The sequence below is a fragment of the Thamnophis sirtalis genome, unplaced genomic scaffold (assembly GCF_051295495.1).
Source record: "Thamnophis sirtalis isolate CommonGarterSnake01/CBP01778 unplaced genomic scaffold, rThaSir2_p1.2 scaffold_8, whole genome shotgun sequence".
NCBI lineage: Eukaryota > Metazoa > Chordata > Lepidosauria > Squamata > Natricidae > Thamnophis > Thamnophis sirtalis.
The window spans coordinates 54,835,753-54,855,121 of NW_028261388.1; the positions used below are offsets into that span (position 1 = coordinate 54,835,753).

The 19,369-nt window shown below is 39.7% G+C and overlaps 1 protein-coding gene and 1 long non-coding RNA gene across 3 annotated transcripts in view; one reads left to right on the forward strand and one right to left on the reverse strand.

The window, feature by feature from the left end:
- The window catches only part of ABCG1 (ATP binding cassette subfamily G member 1), a 54,630-nt gene extending 45,319 nt beyond the window's left edge, over positions 1–9,311 (forward strand). For both annotated transcript variants that reach the window (XM_087721694.1, XM_087721695.1), the window contains exons 13-15: positions 3,539–3,697; positions 3,971–4,089; positions 4,746–9,311. In XM_087721694.1, the coding sequence (XP_087577820.1) occupies positions 3,539–3,697; positions 3,971–4,089; positions 4,746–4,974 (507 nt within the window). In that variant the 3' untranslated portion in view covers positions 4,975–9,311. The remainder of the gene's footprint in view (positions 1–3,538; positions 3,698–3,970; positions 4,090–4,745) is intronic.
- Positions 9,312–14,489: 5,178 nt separating this feature from the next.
- On the reverse strand, positions 14,490–17,795 carry LOC148044411 (uncharacterized). Its single transcript, XR_015697510.1, has 3 exons — positions 17,618–17,795; positions 16,896–17,042; positions 14,490–14,639 (listed from the first exon to the last, which is right to left on the reverse strand). It is a non-coding gene; the product is annotated as an uncharacterized LOC148044411 (long non-coding RNA).
- Positions 17,796–19,369: the final 1,574 nt, after the last annotated feature.

Sequence of the window (19,369 nt, forward strand, 5' to 3'; positions counted from 1 at the left end):
GCTCTCATGGCCCTGTCCACATCCCCGGGGGTAACATCCTGAAACTCAACCCAGAGTTGTTCTACTTGGTCCCCCTGTGTCTTGGCTGGAGCTGCGGGGATGGAGTCCAAGTCCGACCGAAACCGAGCAATTTTGTCCGCTAGGAATTGGGCATACTCTTCAGCTCTGCCCTGCAAGGGTTCCCCCGCCTCCCTTTTGTTCAATAGGGAGCGGGTTATCCTAAACAGGGCGGCTGGACGGGACTCAGCGGATGCAACCAGGGTGGCTATGTGTGATCTTTTTGCTGCCCTAAGTGCCCTGGTGTATTCCCTGGTGCAGGTGGTTACCATTGCTCGGTTCGATTCGGACTTATCGGACCTCCAACGGTGCTCTAGGCATCTCCTCCGGCGCTTCATCTCCCGGAGTTCCTCGGTAAACCAAGGGAGTCTCCGGGATCCGCTGCCTCGGAGGAGCCGCAGTGGCGCAATCCGGTCGAGGGCCTCCGACGCTGCCGAGTGCCACGCAGCAGCCAGAGTCTCCACCGGACTGTGGGCGAGAGTGTCAGGAATAACCCCAAGCTCTGTCTGGAACCTTAACGGCTCCATAAGGCGCCTGGGGCGGAACCACCTGGACGGTTCCTCCTCCCTACAGTGGGGGTTTGGCCTCCGGAAGTCGAGCCTCAGTAGGCAGTGGTCTGACCACGACAGGGGTATGATGTCGCTCCCCCTCAGACCAAGATCACAAATCCACTGCTCCGAGAGAAATACAAGGTCAAGCATGTGTCCCGCTGAATGGGTTGGGCCTCGAATTACTTGGGTCAAGCCCATGGCTGTCATGGAGGCCATGAACTCCTGCGCCCCATCAGAGCTTTCACCGAGCGATGGCAAATTGAAGTCCCCCAGGACCATCAACCTAGGGAACTCAATTGCCAGCTCGGCTACCGACTCGAGGAGCGAGGGGAGGGCTGCTGCAACGCTGTTGGGAGGCAGGTACGTTAGCAGCAGACCCACTTGACCCTTGAGGTCCAACTTTAACAGCAATGACTCACACCCGACAATCTCCGGAGCAGGGACCCTACGAGGAACTAACGACTCCCGGATGCATCTTGGCTGATGCAGCACCTGAAATCCTTCTGGGCACAGCTCTACAAGGGGGACTCCTCCCTCTGGGCCCAGCCAGGTCTCAGTAATACATGCCAGGTCTGCCCTCTCGTCTAAAATTAAGTCCCGGACGAGAGGAGCTTTATGGACAACAGACCTGGCATTTAGCCTGAATGCCTGGGGAATTCAACTGCCAGCTCAGCTACTGACTCGAGGAGCGAGGGGAGGGCTATTGTAATGCTGTTGGGAGGCAGGTACGTTAACAACAAGCCCACTTTACCCCCAAGGTCCAACTTCACCAGCAAGGACTCACACCCGACAAGCTCCAGAGCAGGGATCCTACGAGGAACTAGAGACCCTCGGATAACAATAGCCACTCCCCCACCCCTTTACTGGGGTCGCGGCTGATGAAGCACCTGAAAACCTTCTGGGCACATCTCAGTGAGGGGGACTCCCCTCTCCGGACCCAGCCAGGCTTCAGTAATACATGCCAGGTCTGCCCCCTCATCTAAAATTAGGTCCCGGACAAGGGGAGCCTTGTGAACCACAGACCTGGCATTTAGCAACAGCAGCCTGAGACCAGGGCCCTGACTACTCACACCATCTGGCCTTGGAGTGGAACTAATAGGGCCGGAAGGAGGGATCGCTGTGACGTAGCAAACCCTCCTTCCCCGGTAATGGCTAGCCCTAAAGTTTGCACCATATCTGCCCCTCCCTGTTATGGCCCACTCCCATTTCCGTGGTCTCCCCCAACCTCCCCCCTAGCTACCGCATTCTTCGGCAGGCCCTTCGAATCAGACATCCAAGGCTGGGATTAGGATTAGGCCCCTTCCGAAACTTCTGCAAAGCACTCAGTGCAGGGGGTTCCCAGGTTGTGGTCCCAGCCTACTCAGATGTACACAATCATACAACCAAACACTCCCCACAAAATGATTTAAAAAACACGGATACGGCAATATGGAATAAAAGTGGGAACAGTCAGTCAATCACATTCATACCACACACACTCACCATACCATTTAAAAAGTTGTGCACTAGCGCAATTCGAGATCGTGCAAGAACGTTCTAGAATGAGGGAGGGAAGCTAAAGTCCCAATCTTCTCCCTCAGGGAGAGCAAAGTCCAAGACTCCGGGGTAAAGCTCCCGTTAGCAGCGATTGGAGGGATAGTTCTAAGAGCGGGAGCCTCAAAGCCGGCCATAGCTGAAGAATAGCTGGAATGGCAATAGTCGACATACAGTCTTTCCCACAGACGGCGGAGGCTGGGGGACTGTATCCACGCTGACTAAAGATTGTAACTAGAGGAGAGGGGGAAGGAGGGGGGGGGGAGACCCCTCTCGCAGCTGAGCCGCCATGTTCTCAAGCAGCGACTATGAGTTAGTAGACCATCAGGCTAGTAACCCCACCCTCACCCTAGCCCTAACCCTAAACCTCATCAACCCTAACCCTAGCCCTAAACCTAATCCTAGCCCTAACATTGACCCTAACCCTTATCAGACCTAACCCTAAACCTAACCCTAATCCTAATCCTAATCTAGCCCTGACCCTAATCTAACCCTGACCCTAGCCCTAGTCCTGTCCCTAGCCCTAACCCCGCAACAGCACCACAGTAGTTGAAGAGCCAGGCAATCAACACAGGGGTAGGGCCCCCCCAAGACCAGCCTCTAGCAGCAGTCACCGCAGTGATCAGTCGCGGACCCAGAAGGAATGGGGCTCCCCTCCACAGACTCCTCCCAACTCCGCAATCCCGTGAGGCTCTCCCACAGCCTCAGTATTCAGCAGCCAGGTCGCTCTCAGGTGGCCTCAATCAGCTCCGGAGTTCTCTCGTGGCTGTTCTCCCTTGGGTGTTTTCCCCATGAATGGGACATGCAATTCACGTGGCCTCGTGTATCCCTCCTTAAATAAAGGAGGGATAATGATAACAACGTATATATAGGTATGGGTACAACATAAGGAAACTGGATGTAAATTGTAAACTGATTTGGAAAGGAGGATTAGAAAAATTTGTTATTAAATATTAGGACATAAGGATTCAGTGTTAATGGAGCATTTTAGAAATAGTAAATGAAATGCCAGTATGTGGTTATGTATTAAATTTTGATATATTTTATGATGAAGGACGTTTAAACAATTATAGTCAAATGAAAATGGGGGTATGATGATGGTAACAAGTATAAATATCTGAGTTAAAATATTTGACTTAATATGAATTATGTTTGTTGACTGTGGAAGAGATGCACGAAAGTCTTTTTGTAACCAACTGATACACTTTCTACAGTATATAAAGAAGGATGTGTTGTGTTTGTTTTGAAGATTAAAAATAAAAAAAATATTTTAAAAAATAAAGACACAGACCCATCTCTCTCTTTCACTTTACTTTCTTGATGTTAAATAGGGATATAACTCCTTCCTTTATTTTTGACTTAACAGAGCACCATTTTCTGTTATTTGTCTACTATAGATTATGTTTCCTGTGGCTTACTGCAGCATTGTGTACTGGATGACAGCGCAGCCCTCTGACGCTCTGCGATTTCTCCTGTTTGCAGCACTGGGGACCATGACATCACTTGTGGCTCAGTCCCTTGGACTTCTGATTGGAGCAGCATCCACCTCACTTCAGGTCTCTTCTGCTTTATGTGATCTTCTGTATCTTTTTCATTGGATCAACCTGATGTCATCCAAGAGGCTTGGGATTTCCAATGCCATTGTTTCTAGCCAAAGGTTGGGGAATGATGAATTGGTAGCTGGAACTGAACTGTACTCATTATGTTTTTGCAGTCCATACCATATGTCACTAAAACAGGGTTGTTGTTTTTTAGTCAATATGATTCTCATAGAAGTTTGATCCACAGTTTGATTTGTTAATTTTAAAAAAATATTTGTTTTTTTTAAGGTGGCAACATTTGTTGGTCCTGTTACAGCAATCCCAGTTCTTCTCTTCTCAGGATTTTTTGTCAGTTTTGATACCATTCCTGCTTATCTCCAGTGGCTGTCCTACATCTCTTATGTCAGGTACATCTGAAGGGTGCTTCTTGTTTTTTCAAGCTAACTCTGCAAAGGCTTTTAGACCATCCTCTTAGAACTTTATTTACACAGAGCTAGCTATTTTCATCTTTAACTATTCTTGGTATGTGTATTTGTATATATACACAGATACACATGCTGTGCAAACATGCATTCTTGTGCTTCTAAAAAAAATGAGCATGCAGAAAAGCTGTATATACTTTCACCCTATGGAGTCTAGATATGGGTAAGCCAGTTTGATTTGCTGGATATCTGAAATTGGACCTGAGTTATACAGCCTGAGTTCAAAGCTTGGATCAGCACAAAGCCTCTGAACTACTTTGGGTCACGTTACTTGTTTTCAGCCTTATAATCAATGCATCTCTGCTGACCATGAGGGGTAAAAAAAATATTTGTTGAGACAAAACCTGCGTTTTCAATTGGAGAGGTTTTTGTAAAAAAATAACATTTTTTTTATTAATTCAACTATATGTTCAATATCTGTTTATAGTCTTTATTTTATTTATTATTAACTGCCTTGAGTGCCCAGCAAACCAAAATATAAAATACTAATCAAATAATTCTGTTGCTATACATTTCTGGCATTTCTTTGCTAGCATGGTGCTTGCTTTGAGTTTGACCTTGCAAATGATTCCTCCCCATAGGTATGGATTTGAAGGTGTCATTCTTTCCATCTATGGTTTGGATCGAGAAGATCTTCATTGTGACAAAGATGACACTTGCCATTTTCAGAAGTCAGAGGCTATCCTCAAAGAATTGGATGTAGAAAATGCTAAACTTTATTTGGACTTCATTGTGCTTGGAATTTTCTTCATCTCCTTACGTCTCATTGCCTATTTTGTTCTCAGATACAAAATTCGAGCAGAGAGATAGAGAACAAATGTGATAACATGAAGTTCTAGACTGTTGCTCTCTGGTTGTGGCTAATGAGTTTTCAAAGCTCGGTTGCAAATCATGTTGTCTTCTGACTCCTAGAAGAACTAAAATGGAAACTTGTTCCAGTTTTGAAAAATACCACTGCTGATCCCAAGAGTTTCCTCTCCTGGAAAATGTATTTCTTCTAAGGTAGCTGTAAATCTGACAATTAGAATGAGAATGTCTATCTTTTATTATAAGGGAAAAACATGAAATGTTGTGTCATCACTTCTTGCTGCATCTTACAAGTGTTTTTCCCACAAGAAATCCCGCAGTAGTCTACACACTTTTCCAGTTGTATGAAAAGGTGCTCTATAAACCGAATGTTTAAAAATAAAGAAGTGAGAAATCTGATATTAGTTCTCCTTAATACCCAGCTTTAGAGCTTTAATCATATGAGCTGGTCTCATGTACCAAATTTTTAATATTGTATCATATTACAGTGAATGATGTAGAAGAATTTGAAAATCAATATGCATACCTAACTCCTTTCTCCTAGCATTCTGTTTTTGTAGTGTCTTTTCAGTTCCAGTTTCTTGTGGAATTTCAAATACTCACTGTCTGTTTTATCTATTTTCTGTGAATGCAAAACCCAATGCAAAATGGAAACCAATCTCAAAGCCTATTTGAATACTCTAGCATGTTTTTAATAACACATATTCTAAAAAGAGAAAGGACCGCTCGTAGTTTGGTGTTTGGTATGATGAATGCTTAAGGACTTAATTAAAAAGGTCTCGGTGAAATGTATGTGCCCTGCCCAGCAATATACATAATACTGTATACAAAACCTATTATTTTTGTTTTCATCATTTATGATTTTCTCAAAAAGAAATTCAAATCATGCTATTTTTACATTCCAGCAAAACTAGGTGATTCCAAACCCATTCATAATTTTTTCCCTCACTCACTTTTTGCTGTATTCCAACCAAATTTATCTAAACAGTTTTTGTTACCAGTTTGACATCTAATTTGACAACTGAGATGTGTAAACTGATGCCGATTACTAGAAGTGCCTACATCCTGATTTCAAATATTAGCTGTACATAGCACTTTGTCTCAGAACATTATTTGATAAAAATAATATTATAGGAAAAAAGACTAGCACTCTGGGCCAGACTTATCTACCTCAGTGCAATGGATTCAGATTGATTTATTAGAGAAACCGATTAAGCTGTTTTCAATCCAAAACAAATTCAAGTTGTGTGTTTAGAAATCAGATCAAATGGCTGTTTCCACCAGAGGCTGTTGTTGAATGGATACTAAATCACCCAAGCCAAATCTCCAGAGTTTAGCTAGAGCATCAAAGCAAACCAAATAGAAATTGAAACAAAAACAAGGCTATAAATTTGAAGATAAATTTGTCTTATCTATATTGTAAGATTTGTCCCTTCCACAGTTCTTCTAGACTAGTACATGTTCATGAAGAGCATATTTTATATTGGTGGAAAACAGTTAAGTAATTAGGATTGTATTCATTGGCAAAGCCAAAGTCCTTCTCTCCCCATAATCCTAGTCTTCTAGTCTTAACTTTAAAGTACAAAAATAAAAACAGACACTGTTCTTTAAATTAGCAACTTAGTCCAGACATATCACAGGATTCAAATCTGTACCACTAATTAGATACTTGTAGGTTTGTATCCAGAAACCATTAAGAACTTATTTTGTAAATTAACAACAAATATGTAACAACATTTGTGATTAGTCCACACAACCTCCAAGAATGTAATTACATACCTTCAACAACAAAAAAACTTTTTTTGTATATTTTGGAGGATAATTGGCCTCAAAATCAGTAGATGGATTATCACCAGATTTGGAAGAGTCACACAAGAAGTGCTTTCCAAGAAACTCCTCTGGTGTATCTGCTAATTGACAAGTAAGGCATTCACGGGAACTGAACATCCTTTCATGGAATACTGCAAGTTGGTACTGCAAGTGTAGGGATAAATCATTTATGGATTATATCTCTAAATATAACATTATTTTTGTTACAGGAAACATGGGCCCCAGAGAATATGGGGCTTGATAATTTTGCAATGCATTCTCTGAATGCTACTAGATTAAGGAAAGTGGGGAGGAGGCCAAGTGGTGGGTTTTTCAAATAAGATCCACCCTGTGGTGAGTAATCTAAAATCCTATAATCAATTTGCAATTATTATAAACCTTTGAGTTGGCCACCTCCACATTCTTCCATCATGTTATAAAGCAGGTGGAAGGAAACTGATTTATATTTGGACTATATATGACATCTGTAATAATTGTTTTTATGTCCAGTGTGATGTATCCAGTTGGATTATGTAATCATTCCCATATTCTGATATTATATTGGATCAAGTCACTAATAAATTCCTAATTCTTTTGAAAAAGAAAAAATACAATCCACATTAAGCCCCTTTAAGTTCTGTGATGTTAGTTAAACTTAGCTAGTTTAACTTGATTGTGGTGTTTCTAAGAGATTATTAGATAATTTGTTAACATGCCAGGATTGTCTATTATCAAGTTTAAAAATACAGCTGTCCTAGATACTGCAGTTCCATTCTTAAACCAAAATTATAATTGGCATGATATTTCCACAATGAAGAAAATTATGTTATAAATTGTAAATCTACATTAATTATTTCCAGCAGTGGAAACTGGAAGAAATTACTGTGAGAAATTAGTAAACAAAAATGATTTCACATATGGCAAATGTAACATAAAAATAAGCATTTTTTTCTTGTTGACATCCCTGAAAATATCTTAAATATATTATGCGGTGAGAATCTACAATAGACAAGCATTATTAGGAAGTCACATACAGCTATTACAACTGAGGTTATTCAGGACCTCCCTTGCTTTTCAGTTAGAGTAGTGAGAATGTCTGTTTCACACATTTTGGGAGTGCATTGCAGGAGGGAAGGATTCAGGAGTGCTCCCTATGGTATTATTGGCTTTTATAGTATGTTTTAATCTGAAGACAAAAGACACTTGTGGTATTGCTACAGACAAGCAGGAATCTTGTCCCTTGCCCACCTCAATACTATTTATTAATTGCATATATATTTGCATATATCTGAGCTTAGCTTAGAACCCAGCTAAGTATGTGGGGAACCCCCTGGATGAGATCATACAACACACTAAACTATAAATTAGCTAATCACAATTTAGTTTAAAGCATCATGAAATTCCAGTCTGTTCAGCTAGTTTATGATTCACTGTGTTATACGAATCCAGAAAATTGGATCAATGGGGTAAACTATTATTCTAATAAACAAGCTTAAGCATGTTATGCAAATATAGCCTTTTGGTTTATTGCATTTTTACGTGAAACTTGCTATTTTCAGAAATATCAGAACGATGTATAGAGATCATGAAACTTTTCAGTTAATGTGCATATTCTAAGTTTCATGCTATACATATCCTGCTTTTCTTTTAGGAAGTATATTCTATTGAGCTCCATGCCTAAGTATGCTTAAATTTTGGTAAACCCCTATCACAAAAAGCACCCAACAAAATTTATTTTGTTTATTTAAAACAAATAATGGATTATTATTATTACTATCATCATCATCATCATCATCATCATCATCATCATCATCATCATCATCATCATCGGCATCTTTAATGGTGAGAGAGGAATTACGGTATCACCTGTATGTGAGTATCAATGTGACAGTATTTTTGACATCTTTTGTTTTTAAATTATACCTTTTGTGCAATGTAGATTCCTAGTTGTGATGAGTTGTTGCCCTAAAAACCTACTTACTTATTTAAGACATTTATGCATATGTGTGGTTTTCCTTTCTTTTCTTTTTCTTTTTTTAAGAAAAGCAAAAGTCAATGCAAGTAATTTCAAAACCTCAGCGTGCTAAAGAATGCATTTACTGTATAATAAACAGTTCTTCTGTCTTGGTTGTGTAATGCACACTGCATTACTTTGAATTCCTGTTGGTTTTGCTATTCTAGAGGCTGCTGCTGCTTGCACGCTGTGATACATTTGCACTGTTGTAGATACATGTAAACATTGTCTTTTTTCCAGGTGGCTTGTTTATCTTTTATAGTTCTGATGATAATAACTAACTGAACTATGAGTACTTTGATTCATGTATTAGAAGATTTAGGATGTTGGGCATTCTAATTCTGTATTTTGCATAAACTAACAAACTGCTTTGTATATTTCTGACTGTATAGTTGATTTCCTGTAGAATATTTGTATGTGCATTATTTTCCAGGTTAGAACTCATTTTCTGAAAATGGAGAAACCTTATGATAATGCAACAAAGGAATAATTAAATAAAAGCATTGATATTTTCAAACTGCTGTCTTTGTTCTGTTTCAGTGAGACTTCAGTTTTCAGCTTTTGAAGTTTTCTTTATCCCAGTATTAAATACGTATCCCTTTTAGAATTTTCTCTTCTTTCTCTTTTCCTTTGCTTCCTGTTTTTGCCTCTTATTTCTTCCTTTTTTCTTATTTCGTCCTTCCTGTAGAATTCATGAGGCATATAAATGAAAACACAATGTGGGTTCTAAACCATCCAACAAATGTAAGTTGGCCAGTAGGCAAAAAGCAGGTTTCTCTTTATGGTGTTTTTTAGAATATAGTCAAGTTGTACACTAGAGGGTGCTGCATTCTTCAATAAACAATGAAATTAAGTCTTGCTGAAATTAAATTTCCCTCATAACATTTCTCTGTAATGGATTCTGCTTCCATGCTTCTGTATTTTCAGGGGAGAAAAGGGATTAGAACTGTATACTTTTTATTTTTTAAAGAAATTAAAAAAATATTTTTCAAAAAAATAAAATACATACCGTATTTTTTGGAGTATAAGTTGCACTGGAGTATAAGACACACCAAGATTTTGAAGAGGCAAATTTAAAAAAAAAAGTTTTTGTACTCTGCAGACCTCCTAAAAATGGCACGTTTTTCACAAAAGCAGGACCATTTTTTGTCAAAAAGAAGGGCATGCATAGTCTTTAGGAGACTTATAGAGTGATCCTGGGGGCTGTGGGGGCCAAAAACGAGCAAAAATGGCTCATTTTTCACTCATTTTTCCCTCCCCAGCCCTCCAGGAGCACTCTGGAAGCCTCCTAAAGGCTATGCATGGCCATTTTTGCAAAGGGGGCTAGGTTTCAGGAGGAAAAATGCTGTATTCAGTGTATAAGACACATCCAGATTTTTACCCTCTTTTTTGAGGGGAAGAGGGTGTGCCTTATATTCTGAAAAATACGGTAATATGTGTACATTTTTATTTAGATTACACTATGTTTAGTAAAACTTCAAGGGGAGCCTTTTAAATGAAAATGTTGTACCTAAAGTGATTGTCAATAAAGAGAATGGCAATAAAACATTGGGAATATGCAATAGGCTTTTGCTATAAAAGCCTCAAAAAATTTTCATAGATCTTCCTCGTGTTGGGTGGGATTCGTTTGTTGACTAGGGCTGGTTTCCAGATGTCTGGTAGGTGGGATGTATTGTCACGTTTATTCATGTTGTGGGGGTGTTTCTCTATTTCGATAGCTTCCATAATTATTCTCTTGTTGAAGTGTTCAATTTTGGAGATTAATTTGGTTCCTTCAAAATTAATTTCATGTCCTGTAGCTTTAAGGTGCTGCAAAAGGGAGGAAGTTTTTTCTATTTTTCTAACTGTGTTCTTGTGTTCTGCAATGCGTGGATTTATTTTTCTGTTAGTTTGTCCTATGTATGTTGCAGGGCAGATTTTGCATGGTATTTCATAGACTCCTTGGTTTTCTAGCTGGATTTTGTCTTTGAGATTTCTTAAGATGTTGGCTATATTTTGGTCAGTGTTGAAGGCTTTCTTGATATTGTGTTTGTGGAGAATTTTGCTGATTTTATCTGTGGTGCCTTTGATGTAAGGGAGGAGGGCGATGCCGTTGTCCTGTTCTGTGTCTCGGTTCTTGGGGGGAGTCTCCCTTTGGATTAGCTTGGTAATTGTTTTTCTTTGGAATCCGTTGGAGATTAATACGTTTTTGAGAGTGTGTAGTTCAGTTTTCAGGTGGTCTTTGTCGGCTAGGTGTTTGGTTGTGGAGATTAGGGTCTTGGCTACAGAGTTGATCTGTGCAGGGTGGTGATGGGATTGTGCATTTAAGCAGCGGTTGGTGTGTGTTTTTTTATGGTAGATGGTGGGTCCTAGGGAGCCATTGGGTTTTTTGTAGATTAGGATGTCCAGAAAGGGAATTTGGTTGTTTGCTTCTGTTTCCATAGTGAATTGTATTTTGGGGAATAGGCTGTTGAGATGGGTGAGGAAGTTGTCCAGTTTTTCTTTCCCGTGTGGTCAAATCACGAAAGTGTCATCAACATATCTCAGCCAGAGTTTGGATTTGTGTTCAGATTTATCTAAGGCGTTAGTTTCAAAATGTTCCATATATAAGTTTGTGATGGTGGGTGAGAGGGGTGATCCCATGGGTGCTCCTTCTATCTGTTTGTATCTTTGCCCATTATGGATGAAGTATGTGTCGGTTAGGCAGTGGTTGGTCAGGTCCAGGATGTGTTTAGGGGGGTTGTATTTGTTCTGGATAGCTGTCAAGGCTTCTTTTATAGGCACTTGGGTGAAGAGGGATATGACAAAAAAACTCACAAGTAGGTCGCTGGGTTGTAGGTTTTGTTTCTTTATTGTTTCTATGAAGTGGAGTGAGTTTTGTACGTGTGAGGTGATGGATTCTGCGTAGGGTTAGAGTTGTTTGGTGAGGAATTTTGCAAGATTCTGTAGAGGTGAGCCTATGGAGCTGACTATGGATCTGAGTGGTGTTCCTTCTTTGTGTATGTTGGGGAGGCCATAGAGTTTGGGGCATCTGGAAGATTTCTCTCTGGGGATCATTCTTTGCTGGATCTCTTAACTGATGAGAGAGGCTTTTATTTTGGATTTGGTGGTGTTTTTCCAGGTAGGTGGTGGGGTCTGTGTTTAGAGGTTTGTAAGTGGGGTCTTGGAGTAGGTTGGATAGTTCGGCTTGGTAGTCAGACATGTTTATCACCAATGTGGCATTACCTTCGTCTGCTGGGAGAATGATTATGTTGTTGTCTTTCCTCAGGTTGGTGAGTGCTTTTTGTTCTTCTTTATGTAAGTTGCTTCTGGGTGGATTGCTGGAGCAGAGGACGTTGGTGACTTCAAATCTGATTTTATTGGCTTCATCTGGGTTGATATTGGTTAGGGTAGCTTCATCTCCGCATATGATGTTCTCAGTGGGGATGCATTTGGGGGCGACTGCAAGGTTGAATCCTTTGGAAAGGACATTGGTTTCTGCTATGGTGAGGGTCCTGTCTGATATGCTATGTACTGTTTGTTTCGTGAGTTGCTGTGGAGGGGAGTTGGGCTTCTGGTGTTTTTCTAGTCTGTGGAGTTTGTTGGTGTATGTGTCTGTCTTGTGGGAGGTTTTTCTTTCGGCTCTCCAGAGGGCTAGTTGTTTGGATTTGTCCCAGAGTGCTGGATGGAATTTGTTGCTAAGTTTGAGGTGAAAGAGTGAGTAGGTCCCTGTTGGTTTGGTCTAGTAAGAATCTTTTCCTGTGGAGTTCGTTTTCTATATTTATAGAAAAATGGCAGCTCTGATCACACTTTGCTCACACAAGCACGAAGCCAAAGGCAACAGCCTGAAGATGATGAGTGTGATCTTGTCAAAATGTCACCAAGATACTGTCAATCTTACATGGGAAAAGATCCAAATATGCCAAGACCTGCATACCTACACCCGTGAAAATCTACGAATATATATATATACCGTGTTTCCCTGAAAATATGACATGTCCTGATAATAAGGCCATGCCACATTTTTCTGGTGAGCAAAAATATAATCCCTCCCCCACAAATAAGCCCCCTGGACAACCCCCCCACCTCCGGCCAGGCAGAGTGCCACTCACCAACCTAGCGGTAGCCCGAAAATGCCAAGCCGCGGGAACCGGGGGGGAGGCAAAGGTGATTGCGTTGCCTTTGGGATACCACTAGGTTGGTGAGCAACGCTCTGCCCAGCTGAAGAGGGGGGTTGCTGAGCAGCTGCTCTCTTCTGAGCGGGCTCCCAAAGAGCCCAGCACAACTTAATGGGTGAATGGTTGTGTTGCGCTGTTGCAGCAGCGCCACAAACAGCCATGAAACGCTCACGAGCAGCCACCCGTCAAACCCCCTTTCCAGCTAGGCACTGACCTAGGGGTATCACCAAGCTGCATGAGCGCCTATTCGCCACCTTCCTGTTCCCGCGGCTTGGCACCTTCGAAATGCCAGTGAATTGCGCTCTGCACAGCTGGAGAGGGGAGCTGCATGAGCGGCTGTTCTGCTCTCACTCACGGGCCTCCCAGCCTCACAATGCCCTGGCCCAGCTCTCCCTGCAGAGCCAGGGCACCTCCGCTGCCGCCGCCACCGCCATCCCAGCATGGCTTTTTCGGCTGCTTCCAACCTAAGTCTTCCGGCAGTGGCCACTCTGGGCATACGCTCTATGGTTGTATGCTCTGCCGGCAGCTGGCCCACAACCATAGCGCATACGCCCAGAGTCAGCATATTGCTCCCAACAACCTGGGTCCTCATTTTACCATCCTCAGAAGGGTGGAAGGCTGAATTAACCTTGAGCGGGTTAGGATTGAACTCCTGGAGTCAGCAGTGAGTTAGCCTGAAATGCTGCATTCAAAGCACTGCACCACCATGGCTCATGTATCTGTATCTGTTATCTGTACCTGTACTTGTTCCCCAAATTTACAATGTTTTTTATACTAGCTGCAGAATTCTGGGAATTGAAATCTATATAACTAAAAGTTCCCAAGTGTGAGATTTAAACTTTACATCTCACACCAAGGTTTATTGACATGATTGTGCTCATCTCCATTTCAAAGCCAAAGAGCCAACGCTGTCCGAAGACATCTCTGTGGTCATGTGACTGGCATGACTAAATGCCAAAGGCGCACAGAACGTCGTTACCTTCCCACCAAAGGTGGTTCCTATTTTTCTACTTGCAGTTTTTCCATGCTTTCGAACTGCTAGGTTGGCAGAAACTTGGACAAGTAACGGGAGCTCACTCTGTTACGTGGCACCAGGGATTCGAATTGCCAAACTGCCAACCTTTCTGATTGACAAGCTCAACGCCTTAGCCACTGAGCCACCATGTCCCCTTGACATGATTGCTGCCAGATGAATTGGTTACTCTAATGATTTCTGGAAAAGGAAATGTCTTCTTTAACATGCTACTCTGCCAAAGCTCAGAGTTTGTGACAACAGAGTGTAATGCCTACCAAATAATGTACTAGGCTTGAATAACGAATATAACTAATGTAGAATATTTGTAGTTAGTACAACACTGCTGTATTAACTATGGTTTGAAGTATTAATACACATTTACTTTTGGGAAAACCAAAGCGATTTGCGAAACAGAAGAATACAATGTAATATGAAAAATGACATAGATTTAAAAGTTACGAAAGTTCAAGGCTTGTATTTGACAGAACAATAGGCTGGAAAAATCATATTTGTGTTTAAATATTTAATTTAATTTTTAAGATAAGGCTAACATGTTTTCAAAGGCTAATATTTATTTTAACAGAAGAGAGCACATGTAAGTCTAAAGATTCAAAAATATCTTTATTTTAATTCTTCAGGAGCTCTAGAAGAAGGAGACAGATTCTGGGATCCCATTTATTTTAGATGGAGCATTCTGGAAACAAAATATAATTAAAAACAATTAGTACTTTCATCAAATTGCAGTGCCAAATATTCCCATTATAGTATAGGCCTACTGACCTAAACTAGATATCTGAAATGAGGAACATAGGTTTCTATTTATTTGTTTGTTTATTTATATTTCATATTTCTAGATCTCCCATCCAAGGAGTTTAATGATCAAGTAAAATATCTACTAAACTACTACTAAATACTTAACTACTACTAAAGATGGGAAAAATAGTTAAGAGAAATACTAATATGCAAATCATCATGGAAAGGTTGTAGATAGTATGCTGTCTATTGCAAAGAATGAATGTTTGTCAAAACAAGCACAAATAGCTATGTATAAAACCTGGCCAAAGCAGAGGCATCCTCAAAGTGGCTAAAAAACATCAAAATGGTGGCCATAAGTGGGCTTTACATCTATTAATCTACATTAATGTGTGTTGCATGGGGACAAACAAAAAGGATAAGATGAAACCAGAAATTTTGTCTTCTGGGCTTAATGGAAAAAGACTTGGAGAAAAAATTTAGAACTCTGGACTTATACATGTTGATGGCAGCAAAACTATTGTATGCACAAAAGTAGAAGGACATATCGATTCCCACCATGGACAACGGCTACAGAAGCTGATGGAGTTTGGCTAAATTGACCGTTTTGATCAAAGAAAAGAATATAAATATATTTGTTTCTACTTAGAGACCATTTCTGGATTTTGTGCTTAAGATGGAAAAAAAATGAAACTTTGACTTTGGGTTTTACTGATTAGATTGACTTCTTGTTATAGAAATGGCTAGTTTATACTATTATGGAAAAGTACAGCAACAGAGGCAATATTGGTAGTTAACACCTTTTTTTCTCCTCCCCCTCTTTGTTCCCTATTTTGTGTTCTATTATTTGCTTTTGTGTTTTGTATTTTATTCTATAAACTAATTTAAAAAATAGATCTGAGGGGGAAAAAGAGAAAGAGATGTAGAAACTGCATCTAGACTGCATAACGAGTAACAAATACATATACCTTCATGAAACTGTAAATCTATCCATTTCAATCCATTAGCAATTTGTCTTTTGTTGGTAGGTTAAAAGATTATTTGGTTTGGCTTAAATTCCTCATACTTCGACTTGGTTCTCAAATCATTAGGTCAGAGTTAAATGTCTGAACTAAACTTTCATTAAAAGATAGGAATAACTTTGTGTCTCCCATTTACTTTCTATCAGCTTTCTCAATGAATGCTCAAGGATTGCATTCATATGTACCTGTCCATGTATATTCTTGTGTGCACATACCCGACAAACAGTGGTGGGTTGCAGGCGGTATACCCTGGTACAGGCGTACCGGAACCTGCCCGCAGCAACGGATACCGTTCTGGTATGGTGCTTCGGATGGCCCACCCACCCACCCAAGCTCCTTATCTGTCTTTTAAGGCTTCTGCATTTCCGTGCACATGCATGGTGCATACAGTGCCTGCGTGATGCTCCGTGAATCAGCTGGAGGAAAGCAGAGGTGCTAAGATGCATGCGCACGCTACACGGTTGGATCCAGAACCCACCACTGCCGACAAGCATACACCAAAATCCAGAAAGGTGAGATGTTTTCTTCAGGCTGAAGTTGTTATATGCTTGTGATGAATAGCTGACCATGCACAGAATCTGAAGTTGTCCTTGACACCATATTATACAGGTCACCAAGTTCAAGTTCAACTTATTTGGTTGATCCCTGAAGATCAATAGATGCTGGCAGTGGCTTGCAAAATAATATGTATTCTGCTTGCAGCAACACTTGGTTTTATTAACAGTAAGATTTGTTTAGAGTAATATTGTATTAAATGGCTTAGTATTTGCTGCCATAAGGGCTGGATTTATGTAGAATTTTTCAGAATGTACAAATCATCCCTATTAAAATTTTCAATTTGTTTTTCTGGTAAATTAATTTCTCACTAAGTGAATTGTCAAGTGGAATTGCCCCCTCTAGAGATTTGAGAAAATCAGTAGAGATAACTGATTTTATCATTTCAATGTAAGAACAAATGCTCAGTTTCTTATTACATATAATATAACGTGCTGGTGGTACAATAGTCATCTTAGGTTGGATAAACCAGATTAGATGAGTAAATTGCTTTTGTCATGTTGTCCCATTCCAGATGGTAGGTATTTTTGTGTTGGTATTTTAGTTGCATTTATATGATTATGATAATCATTTTGTAAAGATTTTTCCTTAACCAGTAGCATCAATCACCGAATCAATACCTGAATTATGTTGTGGAAAGAAACACCAGATGACTCCAACAACACTTGAATCAAAGCAGCATCCTCTATTGTAGCACTCCTGAGCACTGATGTAGGGGTATCCGCAATTCAGTCTGGCATTTGGTTGCACTTGGCATTGTTCTGGAACTGTTAAATACAGTCTAAATTAATCCAGGAGATTAGTGTATTTCAGAAAGGTAAAGCCATTAGGGTATTTGATTTATAAAAAAGATTCTATGCTCAAGTCTGAATGCTACATATTCTTAAAAACGGGTAAAGAATATAAATCTGTCCATTCCCCACTATCCTGTCAGAGCTGAAGAAGCTTCTTGAATGAGAAGCAAAATGACTTCAAAACAAAAAGAGAGAGTTGTTTCCTGAAAAAAGCACATTTGGGTTAAAAACAGATTGATCAAATTTAGAATTGTTCTTAGATACGTTGATGCTTTAGACAAGGCAGCAAATGCAACCCCTTTCCTCAGATTCAAGGTACCATAAGTGAAGAAATTTGGCCACCTAAGGACAAACGTCTGTACAAATATTGTAGCAAAAATTATGTACTAGGAATCCCAGGAAGATTCTGCCTCCCCTTCACATGTTATCAAATGATGACAAAATTAATATTGATGGCAAAAGGCTGCTGCAGAAAGTGTAGAATAGGCAGCTTTTATATAAACTGAATCAATAATTCCCAGTAAACATTTTTTTAAAGTTCCACTCACGTAATTTCAGGAAAAAACCATTAGCCAGGCTGCTGAATCCTAAGAAAAGGACCATCACCAGTAAACAGAACTTCTGTTCCATGGCAGCTTACTTTCCTCTGTCAGGAAGCTTTAGTGTTCCACAAGAAATTAACTATGCAAGGTCTAGACAAAAGATTTGCTCCAATTCATTTTTATACTAGCCTGTTTGTCCAATCTTTTTAGGTAATGTTTGTCTTTGGAGGACTTTTTATGTCCTCATAACTCCACCTTTGTTTTGATACCAAGATTTTTATGCATACCCAGATATAGTATCAAAATGTGGTAATGATGGATGTACTTTTAGTAGGAAGATTATGTAGCAAGAGATATCAGCCTCTCTTCTGGTGGCAAATGCATACATAATACTATTTTTCTTATATGCTGAGCTTGTGCTCTTTTCGGATCTTTTGAAAGGGTAACCTTTGCCAAAGGCTGAAAATGTCAGTCATTCAAAATATTGCATAGCCCACCTATTTCTCTTGACCCTATCTATTTCCTTTGATCTTATCAATGTCTTGAATTTAGTCATTGGCATCTCATCTGGACTGTATACCTTTCTGGGCTTCCCCCAATGTAAGTCATCTTTCATTACTGAGATAGAAACCAAAGTTGTTATTCTCCACTATAGTAGGAAGCATACTGAAAATAATAACAAAAAAGTGCTAATTGCAGATGGAAAACAATGCGGTGTAAAAAGATTGTGGAGAAGATTGGAAGGACTATATTAGCTTTCCATAAGTGGAAAAACAGAAGGAAGAACCAGAAGGAAAAATTAAATCAAGTTTATTATAGCCTTTATTCAACAGAACTCAAAAGAAAAGCTTAAACCCTAAAGTTATAAAGCTAATTATTTGTACTTATCTCTCTCTAGAATTAAACTAAAGCAAGTCTAATTTTGTTCTAGATGCAAAATATAGATTTAGGATTATCTAATAAGATAGTAATGAACACAGTTTAAATTATATACATTTATACCCCATGCAAATATATATTTAAGATGGTGTAATAAGTGGCAAATACATTTGGGATGTCTAGTACAAACAAAATGGCAGTTGATGATTCATAATAATTAATTAAATGGCCAAAGGTGGAGCTGAAAGTATTGCAAAGTTCTTCCTGGTCATTATTTGTAGGGAACATTTCCTTGGTATCCAGAGATATAGGCTGCACTATGAAATGATAATTTTTAAAAATTCCAGAAGAAAGCAGTGGTAAATCATACTTCCAAGAACATTGCATCAATCCAGACATCAGGAGCTGGAAAGGCTCTTGTTTTTACACACATATATTTTAAACTTTACTTCTGATTTAGTCATGCTAAATTAAAAAAACCTAAATCCTAAATGAACTAATATTGGTGAATCTTTTGTGTCTGTTTCAGATTACAACAATATTTTTGAGAGATAGCAAACTTCCAGCTTCTTAAATCAAATCAAATTTAGCAAGACCATCCAATAGTGGTCATTCAGGAAGAGTCCAGAACTCTTTCCTTATTTCCCAGAATAATTTATGTGATATTTTAATATTTGTTTCAAAATATCTTCTTTAGAATATGAATTGTGCTTTCATTCTAATCAATTTAATTTGAATCACTGATTTAATTTGATTTTAGGTTATCTGCACAAGCCTATACCACCAACAAATTTTCTGATCTATTCAAGAGCAATAAATTACATTATTTAAGAGTGAGCCAATTGTGAAAGTCCATTTGATTTAGATTTCATTCAATCT